We start from the raw sequence: 23,399 nt of genomic DNA, 5'->3' as shown, positions 1-23,399 counted from the left end.
TGGAAGAATATTTAAAGTCTAATTTTGCATGGTGGTTAAATTAATAAATGAAGTTATATGTTAAAATTAGTGTACATTAATCCTTTAAAACCATTACTAAATAATAAGATAATTTAAAATTTCATATTTTATAAATAGCATAAAATAAAATACTGTACCGCAGATTTTCCAATAGACTGCTCAATTTCACTAAGGAATTCTAGCTGCTGATCTGCATCCTGTAATTGCTCTTCTATTAATTGACATCGAATAAATCCTACAAACCAAACAGGACAAAAATAGTCAAGGTCCACATCAATCCAGGCATGCACACTGTTAGCTAACACAAAGAGCGAATAAAACAATTTTTTGTGTGCATAATACATGAAGCTTTTAGATTAAAAAAAGAAAAAGAAAAGGGTGAAAGAAAATAAAATGGGTAGCACGTTACCCCTATAAAGTCTGTTACGATGGAATTCATAATATATAGGAACCATCTCATAAAAAGCTATTCTCTCAAAACATTATTTTAAAAAGCAAAAATTTTATTTTTAGAGCTATAACATACTAGTTTTTCTATTATGGATAGTTGAGAATAGTTTAATTTTTAGCAAACAACAAAATACATTTCTTTTAGTGGCAGGTATGAAAAGCAATTGTGACTTGCACGTATATGAGGAACATTCCAGAAATAACGGTCATACCAATCAGTGCGGAGACACTGGTTTCATCCAGTGTCATGGCAGTCTTATACCACTTCAACGCTTCTTTAACTTTTCCTTGTAAAATCATTTGGTATCCAAGTTCGGTAGCATATTCTGATTGCTGAGGGGTTAAACTGAAAGCTCTTTCTAGTAATGTTTGAATTTTTTGAAGAATGAGTTGACTACGTCCACACTAAAAAGAAAAAAAAAAAGTTAGTCTAGAATACATCCACTCAGATGGAAGGATTGTATTTTTCTAAATATACATATATTATTTGTACTTCACAGAAGCAAAATTAAGAAAAATAAATTATTTAATAACCAAAGAAAAATAAAACATCTTTTTACTATCTAGACAGTGCAGCAAGAAAGACTTTATATCCTATCAGAACCTATATATCCTAACGAGTAGTGCTTTTAAAGAACAGCAATCTTGAAAAGCATACTTTTAATGATGTTGCTGCACAAGCATATTTTTTAGAATTCTTTTGAAACTGTCCCATGATTGCTTCATAAATTAAACAAGAAAGTCACTTCTTTTAGGTTAAATATATATTTTTACTGAATTGAAAACTAGGGTAAGGATCTGCTTTCCCCCTACAGACAAGAGTACCACTCCGGAAATAGTTTAAAAGTTCATGCCTTTGAATCCTCTTAAAAAAAGCTATAAAAATATTTTAAGAAATGGCAATGCTGCTAGAATATGTAACTTTTGAAGACAACAATATTTAAGAGTAAAATACTTACTAAACTGTTTGAATTCTCGTAAACTAATGTGTCTGGCAGTAGGTAAATAAAGAGGGTAAATATACCCTCGACACAAATTTTTGTAACAGCAGGAATTGTTTTTCTCTAAACTCCATACCCTCAGCAATCTTTGTTTTTAAATGAGAGAATTCAGTTTATTCATGTCATTTAACAAGTAATATCCTTGATTTGTTTCCTTCGACTTTATATTGATTATTTTACTTACCTATGTGCACCTTTTTCCTTTTTTTCTTAGTTTCATTAAGTAACTTTTCAATCCGCTCATTTCAGGTTTGACTTCAAGATTCTGCTGTATTTTCCTATTCTATTCCCAATTACCTTCTTTTTATTGGGTACTTGTAATAGGAACATTTCTGCACTACTATAAAAAAGTAAGAGATCAACCATCTTCCCCACCAAAACAGTCTATCACCCACATTAAAATTTTGTTCAAATGGTTTTTAAAAACAAAACAAAACACAACTTTATTCATAAATCCTATGCTATTATTACAATAAACCACTTCCAATTTCCTTTTCCTGGAAGGCACTTCCCTATCCTTAAAGGCTCAACAAGTGCCACCTCCTCCATGAAGCCTCTGTAATGGCTTCTTATAGTTGAAAACTGTATCTCCTCTAAACTGCCTTTCTTAGGAACGTATCACATATTTATATATGTATTGTATTTTCACTCTAGGCCATATGCTCTTTGGTGCCTTGACCTTTGTGACTTATTTTCTATTCTCAGCTACAGACGACAGAACTCTGGTACATAGTAGGCAATCTTACAGTTCTGCTGAAGGCTATTGTGATCTTATAAAAAAGTTGAGCATTCTGTGGTTCCATGGCATCCAACGCATTTCCTAAGCTTTCCAGTGTGGTTGCAGCCTAAAACAAAAATAGCCAGTATAATTTTAAAATAAACTAAGAAAAAAAGGGACCATAATAAATGACACACAGACTAATGAAATCTTATATGTTGCAAGATTTATTAAAAGTTCTTTTAAAAAGCTCAATAATTATCAACAAAGGAGTTTTAGAATGTGTTTATTTAATGTTGAATGTAAGCCTTTGGGTGGGTAAAGATACCCATAATACTCAATTAACTGTACATGCCAAGCTCCCTCTCCAATAACTAATTCACGACACAAATGAGCTATAATAACATATTTATAAACATTAATATTATGTGAAATCAGCTGTTGGATTACCTGTATAGCTTGGCTTATATTTAAAATAGTCTCTAGAATAGAAAAATCATTAAGATACTTAGTATTAAGTAATTTTAATGCCTGGAAAATTTACTGAAGAGTTGCCCCTACTAAGATTTTTTAATATTTATCAAAGTAAATGTCACATTAACTAATTTAACCAAACTGAACACAATCCAAATCTACTACTTGTTATAATACGATTTGCTTCAGACTGAGTTTTGGCATTCCATAATCCAGTATATACTCAATTTGTGTTCACTACTAGAGAAACATGTACCTTATTTTAAGGCCCAACGGGATTTCATCCTGAGCCCATTTAGCTTATGCAAACTTAATTAAATTTTAAAAATACTATGAATTATATTTTGCATTTGTAGTATACTATACCCAGTATCACCAGTTACATTAATCATATAGAAAACCACATATACTGTAATTAATGACCCAAGGAATTTTCAAAGGTAATTTTGACTGTATTATGTTTTTAATTTACTAGTTGATTTAAGAAGCTCACCTCTTTATTAAGGTATTTCCAGGAATCAACTAAAAACTACCATGACATACATTCTAAAAGAGCACTTCAAATCTCTAACATAAGTTCATGTGTGTCTGTAAACTACATATATTTTTAATACAGGAAAGTTAACTAGTACAATAAAACTTACCTTCTTTATATCCCCTTCCCTACACAAATAGTAAAGAGCCAGCATTCTTAGTGCTTCCACATTTTGTTTATCTTGAAGCATTAACCTGTAGAAAAAAATTTTGCTTAACGTTGAAACTGGTACATTCTCTTATTTCAGGGCTTGAAAAGTTAGTTCGCAGGTCTGACTAATCCACTGTCTAAATAAGTAATTTCACTTAGTAAAATGACGTCTCCTTCATGAAAATTATCATTCTCATTATTTAAACTAAAAACACTCTGAATCTTAATTTTTAATAAGTTTAAAAGATATAGCTTGGACCAGTCTCATGAAATCCTGCTGCAATCCTAAAGTATTAGCTAACCATACACAACAGTATATTAAAAGAATAATTCACCTTGACCAGGCATATTTATTACAAGAATTTCAGGAATGCAAAGATGGGTTAAACATTAAAAAAAATAAATCTGTTAATGTAATTCACAACATTCATATAGATTCCTATTGGATAAAAACAAATTAGAAAATATTATGAAAAATATTCTATTAATAATAGGAACAACCTCCCCATACCAAGAAGATATAAACTTAGTAAAAACTGCAAAAGCTATAAAAATTCCTATAAACTTTACTCAAGGACATTTAGAAAAGGAACTGAACAAACGAGGTCACACTCTAGGTTTCTTATGATGGATGGTGTGGTAACACTGAATTACAAGTTCCTGTTCTTCCACCCTTCCTGAATATGTGCCTTCTGCCATGTAACTGAGCAGTTCCTCCTACAAATGCCACAGTGTACTTTACTGCTCCTTGACTATGGACCAGGACATTTATTTCTCTTGTATCGGCCAATGGAATGTGGGCAGGAAAGGCAGTGTGCCGTGCCTGAGTTTCAGGACCACAGCAGGTCTTTGCTAGTCCTTTTGCATCTCTGCTATCACCACGAGGAGAGCTTCCCTGGGTAGCTGCTGCTCTCTGACTTGAGCCCAGGGGAGAGCACACAGAGCTGACCAGAGCCCAAACTGCAACCAGGTGCCACCCCCACCCAGCCGGATCTGAAACTTGATGCAGAGCCCCAGTCAAGCCTGACCTAGATCGGCCCATTCTAGAGGACCCACACAGAAGTTATTAGCAGAATTCCTTAGCAGAAGAATTTGGCAGTGTCTCAAACTTTTATGTGTCTATACCCAAAGCAGAGACTGCAATCTGTCTCCTCAAATCCATTTTTCCCTTATTAGCTTGGGCACGTGGCTAGCCAACATTTCTCAGCCATCTTTGCATTTAGATGTGGCCAATGTGAGATGAAGCAATATATGCCATTTGTAGGCCTGGGCTTTCAAGAAAAATGGAATGGTTCCTCGACACTCTCCCCTTCTACCAGCTAGATACCAGTGTAATGAGGTTTTAGAAAAATAGCAGAGTTGCGAGAGGTTCCTTAATGATAGTGTGGAGGAGGGCTACCTGATCAACAACAATACCCACCCAAAACAGTCACAACTAACACACAAATTTCTACTGTATTAAACCATTAAATGTTTATATCCTTTTTTTAATAGAAGCTTAGCCTTCCTAACAAATACAATAACCCCTCATTTAGGAAACCATCCTTCAGAAATACTACTATACCTGTATAAAGATTATTTGTGTATGTACATGTGTGTTCACTGTAATGTTTAGAACAGTGAAAAATGGGAAACAGCCTAAATGGCTACCAATGGGGAAAGATTCAATAAACGATGTTCACTGCATAAAGAAAAATCAAGCTTAAAAACTATAACGAGTCTATATTTAAGTTTACAAATGTCTCCCAAAATATATACCTATATTTTTATATATTATATAGATAATCCCTTCCCCATCCCCCCCACACACTGCCTAGAAAAGAAATCTGGAAAAATATAAACATCAAAAAAACATCAAATAGTTACTAATGCCCAAATTGTAGCTTCCAAATAACATTTCCCACCAGAAAGGATGAGACAGCTCTAGATATTGGCTGATACCCGTTTGGGGTAGTACTACACAAAAGGACCCTGGTATATCTCGCCACACCATATAGCAAGGAAACTATCAAGGACTGCCAGGATCATGTCAAAGGACTCAACTAACTCGCAAAGGCTACTCATGGCCATAGATGAGACAATCTGAGCAGTTACAGTAACTGAAGGCATTAGAAACACTCAAGCTTAATCTATGTCATACAAACAAACAAATCTAAACCACTAATCGATTACTGAGGATGCTAAGGAACGTTTTTTTTGGTTTTTTTTTGAAACCCAGAAATAAAGGAAAAGACTCAAACACTTATCTGATTTTTCTTATATGAACTGTAACACTACATAATCAATCAGTAGGTTAGAAGTTTTTCTTTATCGAAGTATTCCAGCTAAGAAATGAAGAAAGAATGACATAAGCGAAGAAAGAATGATATCACCATATTGTAATCCTAAACCAAGCACCTGGGTATTCAGCACAAATTGCTACTAATATCACCAAACAAGAGACAAGGATTATGTCCCTTTGATGGAAGAACACATCACCACTTATGAAGTAATTGCCCCCTTCCCCCCCCAAAATTGAACATGAACATAAACCAAGTCTCTAGATCCACTACTAATTTATAGGAAATACAGAGGATAAGCAACCAGTTTTACAGTATATGACAGACAATCAACACAAATCATATCATGGAAAACCTGTAAGATAAAATACTGCTTTCTTTCACTTAAAACACAGCAAGAAGAAAAAGAGAAAGGAGAGGGAGAGTCAGGGAGAAAGAGGGAGAGGAAGAGGAAGAGAGGGAACCCCTCCAATGACTTCACACTGCAGAAGAAAAATCAAATTCCTTATAATGGCCAACAAGACGCGTCAGGACCTGGCACCCCTGCTCCCTGCTCCCTCCCTCCCTTCTGCTCTGACTTCACTCTAGTCAACAACTCCTTCCCCCTCCTCAGACATATAAGACATACTCTTGCCTCCAGGTCTTCATACCTGTTTTTCCTTCTTTCTGCAAACGTTCTCCCAAATATCTGCACAGCTTGCTCCTTTTGCTCAAACGCCATCTTCTCAGTGAGGCCTTCCCTGACCACACCATAAAATCAAACCCCCTTCCCCTACTCCCCATTTCACTTTCCGGTTTTATCTCTTCACCATAGCACTTATAAATTTCTAACATGCTACATAATTTCTCATTTGTTCTGCTTATTCTGTGATTCTTCTCATTTGAATACAAGCTTCCTGAGGGGCATTGCATAAAGAGTGTCTTAGAACAGCTGCTCCAATATTTATGGAAATCAATAAATCAGTTTTAAACAATGCAATGTTAAATTTGTCCTCAATTCTACATTGTTTGGAAAATCAGATTTAAAAAACCTTACGATAAACAAAAATACACACAGATTTTCTTTTTTTCTCAAAATTATAGCCCGATCCAAAGGTACTTGTGTCATCTTTTTTTACTTAACCTCTGTGCTATCTCAATCGTCTGGTCCCAGTCCTGCAAGGCTAGTTGTAGTTTCATTTTCTGTACAAAAGCAGGAAAGAAACTTGGAAAGTTCACAATTATCTGGTTCACAGTCTCCAGAGCACCGGAATAATTCTGACGCATCTCAAGGCATTGTGCCTAATGGGAGGAAAAAAAGTGACATCAAAACTGTGATCGTATATACTAAGGTTCTCATAACAGTTATCCTGAAACAGGCAGAAAACTAATGTTTAATATTTTCTGTTTTTGTTTTCTGACTTTTCTGTAAAGAACAGTTATCACTTTTGGAGTGAGAAAAAAAGTTTTTATTATAACAATTTTAAAATATCACAGAATAATAAAAATGTTATGTAAGTGATTTTGTTTTAAAATCCGCTTTTAAATACCAGAGAAGTATGATTACAGGATAAAATTGTTTAAAATGGTTTTAGAAACACCATAAAATGTTTCTTTTTAGAATAGAAAATTGATCTTTTCAGAATAAAATATTTCCTGGATACTTACAAGTCGTGTCTAAACTAGGAGATTTTAAAGAATAAACAAAGTTCACACAACTCCCTCTACCTCAACATTTTCACTACTAGGAATTATTTTAAGGAAATAATTGAACCACAGTAAATAAGGCCACAAAGAAGCATATACATTATATTTATGGTAGAATTAGAAAAAATAATCCAAAATGTCCATATAGGATTTATTAAGGCATATCTATGTAATAAAATTTTAGGTGGCCATTAAAAGTGATTATGTAGATGTGCAGATTAACTTTAGTGACATGAAGAGATGTCACTTATAATAGTTTGACTGTTTGTCTCCAATGATGATATTTATTTTTTATTTAGATATCACTGTATTCTGAAATAATTTTTTAACAACATCCATTTGTTAATTTCATAGTCAGAAAAAATAAAACTATAAGTATAGTGAGCGCTTTAAGAACACATAATGAGCCATATTTATCAATATCAGACTTAAAAATTTGCTTCTGAATCTCCTTTAGGAATAAATTTAGTCCTGGAATATCTCAGTTCAAAATGAGTAACCAGTCTTGATAGATGCACAGAACTGCAACATGTTCTTGAAATTAGTTTGAAATTATATTCCCATATAACTAAAGGAAAATGTGAGAATCATCCGAAGATGTCACTATGTCAAAATAAATTATTTAAATTTCTTAATAATTGACAATAATAGCAAAAAGACTAATGTAGATAATTTTTTAGAATTACATATATCCTTGGAGTTTGCCTAAATAGCTGGTAATGTAACATAACAAAATCATGCAAAAAAGACCACATCTAATACTTTCTTGGACCATCACCTCCCATATGAACGTAGAATACCATATTAAATGAAACTAAATTTGCTGAGTATTTAGTTCATATTCCTAGTTGGAATTAGACTAATGCAACCCTCCTGCTGCACTTACAAAACAAAAAAATAAATAAATACGTTACTGAAATGGGTTATATCAGAAAAAGAATTTAAACCAACCTGAACTATTGGAGGAAAAAGGGAAATCTCTCCTAAGCTGCTTATATTAATGCCTGAAATAGCCTTACCTTAGAAGATTATCAACTAGCTTTTTTTTAAGGAATAGAGGGGAGAAATAATCAAGAAAATTTTTTTTTAAAAAAACTAGCTATAGGCCCAGCTCCTCTAGCCTGAGTAACTAGCTGTGCTGGTGGCAAGTATCTGCACAAGCTCACTATGCAAAACTCGACAGGAGCACGTGGGGCCATTAACAATACTCAAGACACTAACAATCCTTTTTTGTCCCTTCAAACTGCTTATCTAATAGACTGTTAACATAGGAATGTAATTTCTTTTTTCTGAATAAAAAAAAATTTTAAGGTGTTGAGAAAGCATGAATGGGATTAAACATTTCTACCCACCAATGATTTTTTTTTTTGTCTGCACAGCTTTTATTTTAATGAGAAAGTAATCAAATCTATGTACACTCTAACAACAGTGGAAATGGTGAGTAAAAAGGCCCCGAAGTCCATCAGGGTTGGGGACAGAGGACGGGCCAGGCGAGCATTTCACCTGGAGTGCACCCACCTATATTTCTAATGACTCTGCCAACTGCTCCTCCTTCACAATGTAAGTCCCATCATATTATTGCTCTTTCCACTGGCTGCCTATGTACTTGATTCAAAGTAAAAGCCAAAGGCTTTATAAAATCATCCCCGTCTCTCCTCATTTCCCCTGTGCCCACCTGCCCACACAGCGCCTTCTTTCCCTTTAGTCTTTACTACTGCTCTCCCTTCATTCGTTCCCTTTAGAGTCTGGTTTTCTAGCAATGCTTTGAACGTGCACTAAGGTATTTGAACTTATTATCTCCTCTATTTATAATGCTTTCCCCCAGGTGTTCACAGGGCATTAACCTTCACCTCCTATAAATAAATCTTTGCTCAACTGTTAATTTTGTCTGACCATGTAACTTAAAATTCCCCAGCTCCACTTCTCCCCTTCCCCCGATTTATTTTTTCATTGCACTGTTCATCTTCTAATATACTATATACAGTAATTCACTTCCTTATTGTGTTTATTGTCTGTCTCTACCAGATTATAAGCTCCATAAAAGCAAGAGGTTTTATTTTGCTCAGGGTATCCCTAGTATCTGGAGTGATGCCTCACACATATTAGACATACTATAAAGGTTTGGTAAAAAAAAATAATATAGGAACCACCAACACCAATAACAACAACAAAAACACTTAAAACAGGAATTTGGTATGGAATGCATTTCTCTGTTCATTGTCCTATACAAATGCAAGTCCCTGTTACAGGTGAGAGTTGTCTGAAGTAACAGGGAATTACCACCTTTTTTGAGCTATTTAGTTTTGTTGGGTTTCAGCTATATTATGAATAAATTTTAAAACATAATTTATTTATCCTAACTGCAACTCACCTTACCCAGCAGAGCAAAAATGTCATTTCCATTTTGTAATCCCTCTTCAAAATATCTTAGTGCTTTTTTAGTATAAAGTTCTTTTCCTCTCGTAATATCAAGCCATGCTTTCAAAACTTGTCCCTGTAAAATGAAAAATTCTAATCATATTTTCATTTTGGGGGGAAATGAAAAAAGTATTGATGAAAGAGGCAAACCTAATGTCATTTTTTAAAAATTAGTAACAAAAACCACTCTATCAAATAATGTTCCAAACAATAAAACTGTAGTCAAATGGCTTTCAAACTCTTGCCAGTCTAGAGTCTTGGGGACTATTATGAACATTAGCCTTTAATATTACTACTGTGTTTCCCCGAAAATAAAACAGAGCCAGACCGTCAGCTCTAATGCATCTTTTGGGGCAAAAATTAATATAAGACCTGGTATTATTTTACTATAAGACCGACTCATATAATATAATAATATAATAGCGGGTCTTATATTAATTTTTGCTTCAAAAGATGCATTAGAGCTGATGGTCCGGCTAGGTCTTATTTTCAGAGAAACACGGTATTGTGCTCAATGTCAATATGAAAGAAGCTTGTCAAATATTCCATTAATTTTAAGTAACCAATATTCTTATCTGTTACTTTGCCAGCAAATTATTATTAATAGTTAAACATAATCCAATACATAGAGAAGAGTTTGTGACCTCTTTTTGGGCTAATAGACTAAATGAACTAAGATGGAAAAATAGAAGGGCCTTGTTTACATATATTAAAGTTAAGATAATTTGGTAAAGATATCTTTTAATCTCTGTGACTAGTTTCAAATGAAAGGATAAATGGCCTCAGAAATTAAAACGTGAAGAATTCATGGAATTTTACCTTCAGAAATGTTAGTGAGGTGTAAGGTTTATAGGATTAGAAAGATGAAAACAGGTTGATTTTCTTTTTGTCAAATAAAAATTGTGAAATCTGCTCTATCAAAAAAATTCTAGGTTACTGCATAAACTTAGAAATATTTAACTACCTCCCTGCAGTTCACCTGAAAAGACAGACACTACTAAAACGATGCTACCCTGACTCACTAGATCAGTGTCCTTATTTAAACCATTTCAACTGCTGTCTCCGTGGATGATTCCCAATCTTTATTTCTAGTCCAGTACCTCTTCTAAACTTTTCTCTTCTTTTCCCAACAGCTCATCTACAAGCCCCATCGCACTGTTCTCCAGAGCCTGAAATACAGCATGTCTTCAGCCAAATACATTACCTCCCTTTAAGATTACTTTCTCATCCCAATGTAGTTTCCATTCATGTTAACCAGTCTCTGAATTGCCCAGGCTTAAAAGCTCAGAGAGACATCCTTGATATTTAACACCTTAAAATCTTTCCCACACTATTTACAATCAGTTGACAAGTCTTGTGGGTATTTAATAATTCTCAAATTTGTACCCACTGTACAATATTTAATGTAGGCCTTCAAAATCTTCTGCCGGGAAGCACTACCTTTTTGAGGGGGCTGCATTCTAGTTTCTCCCCATGTTAGTTCATCCTATACACCATTACTAAATTAATCTTCTGAATATGTACTCTGATAACATCACTGTGATGATTAAAAACCTTCAATGGTCTTTCAATACCTACCAAATGAGATACAAATACTTGTACTTAGCCATCAAATCATTCCATTTGCCCCAACCATCTCTCCAAGCTTTTCTTCCACCCACTTCATTTATGTACCCCATGTTCCCATTAAATGTGAGATTCTCATTGTACCCAGAACCAACACATATCCTTGATATACTCATTTCCATCTCTTACTTCCCAACTTGGGAGTTATCTACTTCCCTTTTCCATAATCTTTGCCTGTGGAAACTGTATCTTTCAGGTTTCAGCTCAAATGCTACTTCCTTCAAGAAAGTCTTCTTCAGGGCCAGCCCGGTGGCTCAGGCGGTTAGAGCTCCATGCTCCTAAATCCGAAGGCTGCCGGTTCGAATCCCACATGAGCCAGTGGGCTCTCAACCACAAGGTTGCCAGTTCAATTCCTTGAGTCCCGCAAGGGATGGTGGGCTCCGCCCCCTGCAACTAAGATTGAACACGGCACCTTGAGCTGAGCTGCCACTGAGCTCCCGGATGGCTCAGTTGGTTGGAGCGCATCCTCTCAACCACAAGGTTGCTGGTTCAACTCCTGCAAGGGATGGTGGGCTGTGCCCCCTGCAACTAGCAACGGCAACTGGACCTGGAGCTGAGCTGCGCCCTCCACAACTAAGACTGAAAGGACAACAACTAGACTTGGAAAAATGTCCTGGAAGTACACTCTGTTCCCCAATAAAGTCCTGTACCCCTTTAAAAAAAAAAAGTCGTCTTCATTTTCCTAACACTAACAAATGTGGTCTCTCCTTAAGTTTTTAAAATAGTGCCTCGTACAAATCAAGCAATAAATGTTAACTATTACTTTCTTGCACATTTTAATTACAACCTATCTCGTACCATTTGTAAATGTTCTCATAATATTCGCTGGGTATATGCTCTATGACACTACTAGACGATTCACTCATGAAAGTAAAGTCTATGTATTCCTCATCTTTGCATTATTAAAAATGCAAATAAATGGTGCGTTGTATCTAAAGCAGTTCGATAAGGAGAGTGGGAGGGGAGGAATGGAAGAAGGGAGCCAGAGAAGGATCTTTTTAAGAGTTAATAACTAGCATAAAAATAAGTAACCTTAGAGAACCACAATTTTCATAAAATGTTAAAATAAAGCTATTACTTATAAAGTGGGACTAGAGTGGGCAATAACAAAGAATTAAACAGAAGATACTACTGAACATATAAATGTTTCCTTTAAAGTTACTATTTCAAAAATGAAAAAACAGCTACCTCTTTACTACCATTTGACATTTTGATCATTCTGTCAATATACTCTCTCGCCTTATCATGACGACCAACATGCCATAAAAATAAGCCAGCATAGTACAAAGCTTTTGGTCCTGCTTCTTTACGTTGTTCCTTCACTTTGGCATCTGATTCCAGAATAGCTTCTCTATCTGGGAGGGAAAAAAAAGACATTAAATAAAAATTAAATTGTAGGTTGAGTATTTATAATAGGTCAGATGAGTAATAGGGGAGGGAATTAAGTGCCTCTCTCTATAACAGCACCGTCTAATAGAAATAAAATGCAAGCCACATACGTAATTTAAGATTTTCTAGTAGCCACATTACAGAGGTAAAAAGAAGCCAGTAAACTTAATTTTAATAATACAGTTTATTTAGCCCAATAAAGCGAAATTATTTCAACACATAATTGATAAGAAAATGGTTGAGATGCTTTGCATTCTTTTCTTCTTACTAAATCTTTAAAATCTGGTATGTATTTTACTCACACCACATATCATAAGATGCTAAATTTGCTTCAGAAATACTTGACTTGTATTTAGATTTCATAAAATGTATAGTTGAAAAAGAGATTCATTTACTCATCCCAAATATAACTTCTCTAATAATGAATCAAGTTATCAGTTTTAAATTTAAAAGTAAACGAGGATTAAATTAAAAAGTCAGTTCCTTAAACTAAACACAAGTGCTCGACAGCTCCGCATGGTTAATGACCACAGTAATACACACTACAGATCAATAGTTTGTCATTCCCAAGACGTAAAGGCTATACAAGCAATTTTTTAGAATAATAAGACTTGAACAAATTAGCAATGGTTTTAAAATGATACAATTATCAAGGGCAAACCTAGGACTATTACTCAAATTACCCATTTCCCTAAGCCATTTCTAAAATACAGAAACATGCCAGGCTACTGTCACAGTCCAGCAAAAGGTAGTATAATTACTGTTACCTACATAGTTTAATACTGACTGCTCCCTTCAACAGATGTTCTACTTCTAATAACTCTAATCACTTCTATCAAATCTATTATATATGAGTATGTGCTTAGGACACAAATGTCGATTAGATCCAAATCCTGGATCGAATCAGAACATGGATCCGTTATGCAGGAAGGAAGAAGGAATGTCAAAGTTGAGGGCTGTGATTCTAAACAGACTCTACCTTTCTGGAAATGGCTACCAAGGAAAGGTATGTGACTCTTCCTTTTAACTCTGATGATACAAATTTAAATTTAAATGTGGAATTACCAAGGTACAACAACTTCATGACATTAGGAAACAAAATCATTCCTGGAAGGTTACAGGTTGCTGCTTGGCAAGTAAGACTCCTCTGCCCCCCACTTCCTATGCATATACCTTCTTGAACACCTTCAGAAATTTTTATTAAAGAATCATAACAGAGTCAGAAAATAACTCATTAGGGCAGGAGCAGGAATTGTAGTTTTCTGCCCAGATTTCTATCAAGTTCCTGAGTCATCAGTTAGCTGTGACACATCTGTACCGGGTTGGCTCTTGCCAGATCTCGGCTCAAGTTCTTACTACATCATAGCCCTTTTATATTCAGGGCTTATATCAGCATTCAGAATGCGCATGAATAATCTAGGCAATACTGACGGACATCCGTGCCCCTCCTGGACTCAAGTCCACTCAGCATCATCTATGGTGGAAAGTAGAGTCAGTACTGAAGAGTCTCTAAGCAATATTTCTGCCTCCATATTTTTAGTGTCTTGGAAATCACATTTCCCAAAAGAACCAAGACTGTTAGGAATAACTAATTAAATGAAAACTTTGATTCTAGGAAGAAAATATTTTATACTAATTTTTTTTTTCTTCTTTTAAGACTTACTAGCTACATCTCCTATGCAGATTCTCTGCTCCAGCTACACACACTCCTGCTGGAGCAGAGAGAAAGAGGATCCCCAGAACAGTCTAATCCTGAACCACCCCACGTATCTGCCCACGGATTTCCCCTTTGACAAATACACTTTATACTGAAATCCTACGTGTCCTTCAAAGACCACATTAAGCTGCCATCTTTCACAAAGCCTTTCCAGGCTACTCCTATGGTTAATAGTATAGTTGACCTTGAAACAATGTGCCCCCCCCAATGAAGTTGAAAATCTGCATATGACTTTTGACTCCCCCAAAACTTAACTACCCTGTTTCCCCGAAAATAAGACCGGGTCTTATATTAATTTTTGCTCTGAAAGACATATTAGGGCATATTTTCAGGGGATGTCTTATTTTTTTCATGTACAACAATCTACATTTATTCAAATACAGTTATGTCATCTTCTTCTGGAACATCGTCATAATGTACTAAATCATCTGGCTGACGATTTTAACTGGGGTTATTTTCGGGGTTGGTTTTATTTTCTGGGTAGGTCTTACTTTCGGGGAAACATGGTACGAACAACTAATTGTTGACCAGAAGCCTCCCAGATAACAAACAGTCAAATAACACATACTTTGTATGTTATATATACTACATTCTGTATTTTTACAATGAAGTAGGCTAGAGAAAAAAAAAATGTTAAGAAAATCACAAGAAAGACACAATAAATTTATAGTACTGTATTTACTGAAAAACCTCCGTGTATAAGTAGACCCATGTAATTCAAACTGGTGTTGTTCAGGGGTCAATTATACATACCATTTTCAATTAATTATGGACTCGTTTGTTTTATTTCTTATCATTTTAATAATAACATTAGAATTTAATCTCTGATTTTCACATTTTCTTTTCTTAACTAGACCATAAACTTGATGTTATAGATCACCTCTTATAATTCTTTTGTATTTTCTAACTATATTTGGATAAGTCCTTCGCAGAAAGTAAGCATTTAGTTGTTAGATTTGTTTACTTACTAAACATATCAATGTTTTAAATAACTTTTTACTGATTTGTGCAAGTGTATGTGGGATGAAGTGGGTATGTAATACTTTGCTTAAGAAAAATTTCTTTTCTGATATTTAAGAACCCATTCTAGGATATTTGGTTATGGTTAAATTATTTGAAACAAGACCTATATTTATAATTCTATTAGCAGTTACTGGGTATATATGGAAAAATACAATGCTATTTCTTCTTTATTACCTATAATTCTGATATTCTTCTGCCACAGCCATTAAGATACACTATACATTAAGACAGTTCACACAATTGTAATTGCTGGTGTATACATAAAGTTCCTTCTATAATGTAGTCACATTTCCCAACCTAATACTGGATAAAAATTTATTAAATATCTTCCAAGAGCTGGCCCTCTTAGGGGATATAAAGGCCTTCAAGAAGCTTAAGATTTAGAAGAGAGAAACTGTATATAGTTATTCGCACATAGGTTATAAAGCAAGCTGGCTGCTGCAGAGCAATTTACATCTATACCAGTTTTGGCAATTTTTTTTTTTTGGTTGTTGTTTAACAATTGCTAATATACATTTACCTCACGTTAACTCAAACAATTCTTATGTACAAATGAAACTTCTGTTATAGGATATAAGGAATATGAAAGATACATATTGTGTCTTATATTAACACACATATTTTTTGTGCTTGATAAACTTATAATCTTGTCAAGAAGATAAAACATATATGATATATAAAGTACCTACAGACAAAATTAATACAGTATAATCAGATTGAATGCTGCGGTAATTGAGAAAAATCAAAATAAACTGAGTAGGAAAAACTGCCCTAAGCACTGCACTTAAATACTATACCTGGATTAGGACTCATTTTATGGGCGTATATCAGTGCAAGTAGAGAACAAAGTGATACATCTTGTTTCCTTTTAATAGCCTCAAATTCTCGAAGAGCTTCTTGAATTTTACCTGAAAATCAAAATTATGATGTGAAAAATTATTCTTAGTGAAAAGCAAGAATTTAAAAAGTATGTAGCATGTTTAATAATTAGCACATACCTTCCATTAATGTACCATAGGCATGATAAAACCTGAAGACTGGGTCATTGCCATACCTCTTAATTCCTTCACTGGCAACAAGTAACACGTGATGGAAATACCTCTCTTGACAATAGTAATTAATCAAAGTCTAAAAGAAAATAAGAACTAAACATTACAAGGGGATTCTGGTGTTCTGAAATATCTAACATGCAGATATTAATCTAAAATCTTGAATAATCTAAAAGTTAGATAATGCATTTTTTTTCCTTCCAAGTTCCTTAAAATATTGTTAAAGTATAGCACTTAGTACTAAGGAATGCAGAACACAATGAACACAAAATTATTGAAATATCTCAATGTTTTCTAATAATTTCAATCTTTTTTTTTTCTAAATCATTAGGCCAATGTCTCTGTAACTTTTACTCTGTTTCCCTCCTGCTCTCTAGTCCCCTTCATAGTCATGTTTTTTGCAAGTGTCATCTGTACTCCATCTCCAAGACCCTCAGGACACATCTCAGTAACGTGCAGTTCTCCTCCAGTGCCCCCTAAGGTCGCAAATGACCCCTTAGTTTGTCATAACTAAGGATACTTTTAATATCATCTTACTTCTGTCCAGAATTTAATGTCACTAAGCATATATAACTCTCTTGAAAGGCAGAGGCAAGCTATCATAAAAAGGACATGAATTTAAAAGCAAAAAGACCTGGTTTCAAATTTCTGGTCCGTCTTATAGCACTTCAGTTTGCTCATTTCTAAAATGCTGGTAGCCATTTAGAGGTCACCATGAGGATCAATTAAGACATCATATTGTAAAACTCCTATTCTGAGAAAAGAAAAAAAAAGTTCCTCCTAACCCCATATGCTGATGAAATACAAAACCATGTGACCAGCCAAGACCTCTCATCTGAACTCCAAATTCATCATTCCCTTTGCCCCGCTGCCCAAACTAGACATCGAGTCATGGAATCCTCCCGTTCCACTTGCCTAGCACCTAAATCTCCTAACCAGTCAGTAGGTTCTTCTGTTTCTCTAGCCTACTTCCCATTCTCCATCCCTATTACCACTGCCTTGGTTCAAGTCAGGTCGTTCAGTCCAACAAATATTTACTGACTGCCTAGTCCCAGGCACTGGACTAGGTACTGTGAATATGAAAATGAATAAGACATGGTGGCTCCTGCCCCAGAAATGCTTAAGTTTTCCAATGAGACTAGAACCTAAGAAAGTGAAATACAATGTAGTAAATGCAAGAAAAGAGCTTACAAGTTGCTTTGGGAATGTAGGAGAATGAGGATCAGGTGTGGGTAGGATGGAAGTAAAGGGAAAGATTCTTGAGGAGGATTTCAGAACTGACTCTTGATTTGCAAACTCCTACCTCCACCTCCACACACATATAACTCTTCCTAGTCCCCTTTCAAGATTCTTGAGGAAGACACAGGAGTTAGCCAGGCAGAGGAACTGTAACAACACAGATAAAAATCAGCAATGAAACATAGGACTGGGGTGGGATGGGGAGAACTAAAAGTCATTCCATATTTTCGAGCAGGTATTGGCAAACCATGACCCATGGGTCATACCTGGTCTATACCTGTTTTTGTAGGGCCAGCAAGCTAAGAGCAGTTTGTACATTTTCAAATAGGTTGAGAAAGAACAAAAAGAAGAAAAATATTTCATAGCATGTGTAAATTATAGGAAATGCAAATTTCAGCATCCATAAATAGTTTTACTGGAACAAAGCCACACTCATGTTTAATAGTATTGTCTATGGCTGCTTTCACGCTACAATGGTAGATTAGCTGTCACAGAGACTATGGCCCGCAAAGCCTAAAATATGTCCTATCTGGCCGTTTATATAGAAAAGTTTGCCATTCCCTGTTCTAGAGCCTTAAGTAAGACTGGGATTATTGGATGACAAAGTTGGGGAAGAAGGTAGGGTCAAGAAGTGTCTCATGTTAAGTTGATCCTCTAGTCTAAGCGATGAGGAGTCACGTAACAGTTTTTAGCATGAACGGGTTTTTACTAAAGAGTTCATTTTGGTGGTAGTACAAAGCACAAATACAGGTGATGGCAAAAATCTGCGGGGATAGGGGAAGGTTTCATAGGAAGATATGTAAAAATTCAAACAAACTATCAAAACTATCACTGCCAAACTGTCCTCCACCCACTCATCACCATCTAACACAGCTCACATTTTATCTGCTTACTGTCTGACTATTCCTACTCAAATGTAAGCTCCAAGATTGGGAGAGTTTTACTTAATTTTATTATCACATGGCCTATTATCTTCAGGGCTTAGAACAGTGCCAGAAACATAGAGGCATTCAGTAAATATTTGATGAATTCATTTCATTAAGGTTTTCTCCAGCCTTAGACTATAAAACGAGTGAAGGCCGGGACTGTTCCGTTCTGCTCATCACTGTCTCCAGCTTCTAGTGGACACATAGTGAGCCCTCCATCAGTATCTGCTGAGCGAATGAATCAGTGAACAAATGAATGGAGACCATCCTACAAAGAAACTTCTTTTATTTTCAAGTCTCAACGTATTTGTTTTCGGATCATCGTTTCTTAAGTGGACTGTCATTAAATATGTGATGAATGGGTGAGTCGGTGATAAATTAAGACCATCACCCTAAAATAAAGCCTACTCCATTTTCAAGCCTATGTCTTAAATTGTTTTCATATCCTTTTTCCATGCTCCTCTTACTGTCCAACGGGCTAGCTGACACTCCTTTCTTGTAAGTTACTAAACATCGGCCCCGGGAGGCGCAGTAGGTGTCAGATGTTGAGCAAGCTTTCCGAGCAAACAGCAGACAAAAGTCAACGTAAACACATCTACCGTGGGATAAGCACACTAACGGCAAGTCGAAAAGCGGCGCGCTGGGAAGGTTGCCCCGACCTCAAGGTTCCAGAGCAGGGCCCACGGAGGTAGACCAGGTGATGTAGGCTACGGGGCCGCCCCGCCAGTCGGGGGTACCGAGCGAACCAGAGTAGCCAGACACAGCAGGGTAATAATGCCCTGGAGCAATCGGCCAGCGCTCTCCCCACGCCCCCCCCCCAGCTGCCCGCCAAACTCAAAAACACGTCCAACACCCGCCCGCTCACCTTCAGCCCCTGCGAGTCCATATCTTCCCAGGGGCTGGGCCGCGGGCCTCCACCGCAACCTAGCGCAGGAACTAAGGGTCAGGGACCGCCCGGGAGGCCTAAACCCCACTCTGGCTCCCGACGCGGCGGAGAGGCGGGACGAGGCGGGGCCGAGCGGCCATTGGCTGCTGGAGGGAGGGGGCGGGCCCTCACTGCAGGGATTGCAGGGAGGAGGCGGGGGCCCGGCCGCAAGGGCTGGGCCGGCTGAGGCTGGGTGGGAGGGCTGCGGGAGTGGAAGGGGGCGCGACCAGGATGGTGGGGAAGACGAAGTCAACCAGGGAAACGGCCTTTGGAGGGCAGTGGGTGGACGGGCCCGAAGTTATGGGATTTCGGAATAAAGGAAATAGAAGCGTAAGTTGGAAAACCGGCAATCTGTTTCCCAGCTCTGGTTACAAAGCAAGGAACCATTTTCTACACGTTTGAGTTGAGGCTGATTCCCGCAATGCGGCTATTTGAAGGCCTGACCAGCATAAAGGAAAAACCTTTAACTTCCACGTGTAGTATCGGCATTATGGCCACAAGGTGGCGGCAGAAAAATCACAAGTTCTTTGCAGAAGGAGAGGGGATGCTCTTTTTGGGCTCATCTTTGCAGGCATTGCTGCAATCCAGTGTTTGTTGCTAAAATGCACATTAAATTAGTCCCCTCCACTTTTTTATAACCCTGATAATGAGAGAGACACGTTTTTTCGTTTTTTTTTTAAAGTATGGTATTGCTGATTTTAAGCTGACAAAATTAATCTCTAGGCGAATTTTAATTTTTGCTGCCATCAGGCATCTCTGTCAGTTGCTCACAGATTTCTTCAGTTGTTCAGAGAATTAACTTGAAATACAATGGATTAAAAGATTTCCTACTTCTGCTTAAAGATATTTTTTAAACATCAGTTAAGATTTGAGGTGTAAATGACTTTTGTACAATCTTTTACATGGAGTCCAAATATTGATTCTAGTGTTAATTATATTATTTTAGTTGATGTGTTCGTAGTTGACTTAATCAGATTTTAAATTTGTTGAGCAGTCAAAGAACATTAACTTCAGTACCAGGTCAGCTGAGGAATGACAATCTTGAGGGAAGTAGTGGCTACTCTCCTAGTCTTCAAGGCTAGACAATATTTCTCATTGGCTTCCCATTAAAAAGCATCCCACTTAAAGACACACATATTATTTTCATGAGGATTTTTTGTTTGTTTGTTTCCAACATTCATAGGCAAGCTAAACATTTGTGGTGATGGACAATTGGAAATACCTGCTGATCTGATTCTCCAAGCAGTGGATTAATCTGCATTTGGTGTGGAACAGAAAATACCACAAGCTAAGGTGCTTGTCAAAGTATATAATCTTGAACTGTATGTTTTTGGTTACTAGTGAAAAATTCATCTAGAAGAAAATAGCTAAGGATCATGGTTAAAGGAACAAAGGTCAAGCTACCTTTCTGAGATCTTTAAAGTCTAAACATTGGAAGGCTGCACACTTAAACCATATTGATTTGGCCCTTTATAGAATTTCCTTCATTGAATTTTTTCCCAAGGTTAAATTATTTAGCAAAATACACCATGCCTGGCACTCCATGAGTGATTGTTGGATGAAAACGACTTTGGAAATTTGGTTTGACACTCCTGGTAACCTGATGTTCCATAGATGTGAGAAGTTTCTTTTGGATCTCAGGCCAGGAAAACTCTGTATTCCTGACCCCCCAAAACAACAACAAACTGATGTATTCCTTAGCTCAAACATTTCTATTGGCTCACTTTTGCCTACAGACTTTTGAGTCTGGCATCTAAGACCCTTTACCTCATTGTTTTTTCAAACCTTATCTGCTATATGCCGCTTCACAGAGTCTTCATTCCAGGCACATGAGACAACCATTCCTTCTTCCAGGAATGCTATCCCCTACTCGGCTCTGAGCTCTTTCTTCATCTGAGAAAATCTACTTTTTCTTCAGAGTTCACATCAAATCTCATTCTCTATGAAGTCTTTAAGGATTACCATAATTGAATGGATATGTGAGATTGCATGGTATAATGGCGAAAATATGGTCTCCCATACTTGAGTTGGAGCTACTGTTATGCTACTTACTTTTGTGACACAAGGAAGTAATTTTCTGAGCCCAATTTTCCTTATTATTAAAGAAACTAAACACCTAAAGACATGAAAATTTCCTGATGGAGGAAAGGCATTCTATAACCAATAATTTCCATTAAATTCATAGTGCTCTGTAAGATTTAACAATTTGTACATTTTTGGTGTTATAGTTATGGTGTATTTGCTTGTTTGTTTATTTGTTTGCTTAATTTTCTCTATTAAATGGTGAGTACTTTAAGGCCACATAGTATGGTGCGGAGGATAACAGCTTAGTCCCCATGGAATATTGCACACCATACAAGGGAATGGGTTTTTGCAATCTGTGGCAGCACAGATGAACCTGGAGGGTATGGTGCTGAGTGGAGTGTCAGACAGAAAAAAAATCATATGTCAGACATATGATTTCATTTATATGTGGAATCTAAAGAAAAAACAAACAAACTCATAAATACAGAGAACATTTTGTGGGTTGCCAGTTTGGAGGGGTATGTAAGGGATGGATGAAAAAAGGGGAAGGGATTAGTACAAATTGGTAGTTATAAAATAGACATGGGGATGTAAAGTATAGCATAGAGAATATAGTCAATAATGTTGCAACCACTATGTGTAGTGCCAGGTGGGTACTGGATTTATCGGAGTGATCATTCATAAGTTATATAAATGTCTAATCACTACACTGCATACCTGAAACTCATAAAATAGTGTATGTCAGCTGTAATTGAAAAATTAAAAAAATATTTAAAGACATACCATACTTTGAGTCTCATATCAAACATGGTATCTAGTGATGTAAAAAATAAGGTGATTGTCATCACTCATTGTTGCCACGCAGCAGCCTACCCGTCTGTCTCCTCATACCTGCCCCTAAAGAAAGGAGAGTCTGTGAGATGGATCCTTTCAGGGACTTTGCTTCACCTTTGTGCTTACACCTTATATCTCCCTGTTTGGCCACAAAAAGATAGCTGGCTAGACAAAGACGGGTACGATTCCCCATGGGGAGGACAACTCAAGCCAGACACAGCCGTGTGGGGACCATCTGGGGAACTTGCGGGGTCGATAGAGGTGGGCACAGCCCCCCACATTTCCCCGGCTAAGGAGAGCCTCTGCCTCTGTGGCTGCATTCCTTCCCACAACCTGGGGAAGTGACTCAATGATGTGCTCTCCATCTATTCATATGTATAAAGGTTTTGTCCCTTGGGGAAGTACTTATCCTGAGACTTACTGTTCTACTGCCTGCAGGCAAGGGTGATTGGCTTAAATCAGTTTCCTATTGTAATGTATGGGATTCACAGATCTTGAGATTGATAAGCTTTACTTTTACTTCCACACCTAACTAATAAAAGCCATGTGTTGGCCCGATTCGGGGCTCAGTCCTTGAGACTTGAGTCCCTTGGCCCCGCTTGCACTCTACTCTTGTCCATTGTCTTTCTTAACCTTGTGACGCCCTTCTCGCTTCCCACTGTTCTTGTCATGCTGGACGTGACAACTCATCCCTTAAAAATTCTACAGTTTTATTCATTTAAGTTAGGGAGAAGAAAGTAATGGTCAGTCACTTGCTTTTCATGTTTGCTTTGCTAAATGATACCATGGAGAAAGTTGAGGAAGTGGTCTTAGTTCTAACAACGTACTGTTTAGTTATTCCTTCATTCACCAAATATTTAATGAGTGCCTATGACAAAGGACAAAATTCTTGTCCCTTCCCTCATAGAGTTTAA

At 36.6% G+C, this 23,399-nt stretch overlaps 1 protein-coding gene across 3 annotated transcripts in view; it reads right to left on the bottom strand.

The window, feature by feature from the left end:
- Positions 1-19,702, bottom strand: part of TTC21B (tetratricopeptide repeat domain 21B) — a 66,863-nt gene extending 47,161 nt beyond the window's left edge. Inside the window, exons 1-11 of one of the 3 annotated variants that reach the window (XM_033112555.1) lie at positions 19,567-19,685; positions 17,840-17,922; positions 16,486-16,615; positions 16,285-16,395; positions 12,547-12,713; positions 9,686-9,808; positions 6,752-6,909; positions 3,309-3,393; positions 2,219-2,317; positions 684-876; positions 159-256 (exon numbers count right to left, since the gene is read on the bottom strand). In XM_033112555.1, coding sequence (XP_032968446.1) covers positions 159-256; positions 684-876; positions 2,219-2,317; positions 3,309-3,393; positions 6,752-6,909; positions 9,686-9,808; positions 12,547-12,713; positions 16,285-16,395; positions 16,486-16,615; positions 17,840-17,857 — 1,182 coding nt within the window. In that variant the 5' untranslated portion in view covers positions 17,858-17,922; positions 19,567-19,685. Of the gene's footprint in view, positions 1-158; positions 257-683; positions 877-2,218; positions 2,318-3,308; positions 3,394-6,751; positions 6,910-9,685; positions 9,809-12,546; positions 12,714-16,284; positions 16,396-16,485; positions 16,616-17,727; positions 17,923-19,566 lie in introns of those variants that run through there. The other 2 variants (XM_033112551.1, XM_033112556.1) reach the window with 2 other exon arrangements.
- Positions 19,703-23,399: the final 3,697 nt, after the last annotated feature.

Source organism: Rhinolophus ferrumequinum, chromosome 8, assembly GCF_004115265.2.
Source record: "Rhinolophus ferrumequinum isolate MPI-CBG mRhiFer1 chromosome 8, mRhiFer1_v1.p, whole genome shotgun sequence".
Lineage (NCBI taxonomy): Eukaryota > Metazoa > Chordata > Mammalia > Chiroptera > Rhinolophidae > Rhinolophus > Rhinolophus ferrumequinum.
The sequence above is the reverse complement of the archived record's forward strand: the minus strand, read 5'-3'. Positions and strand labels throughout refer to the sequence as shown.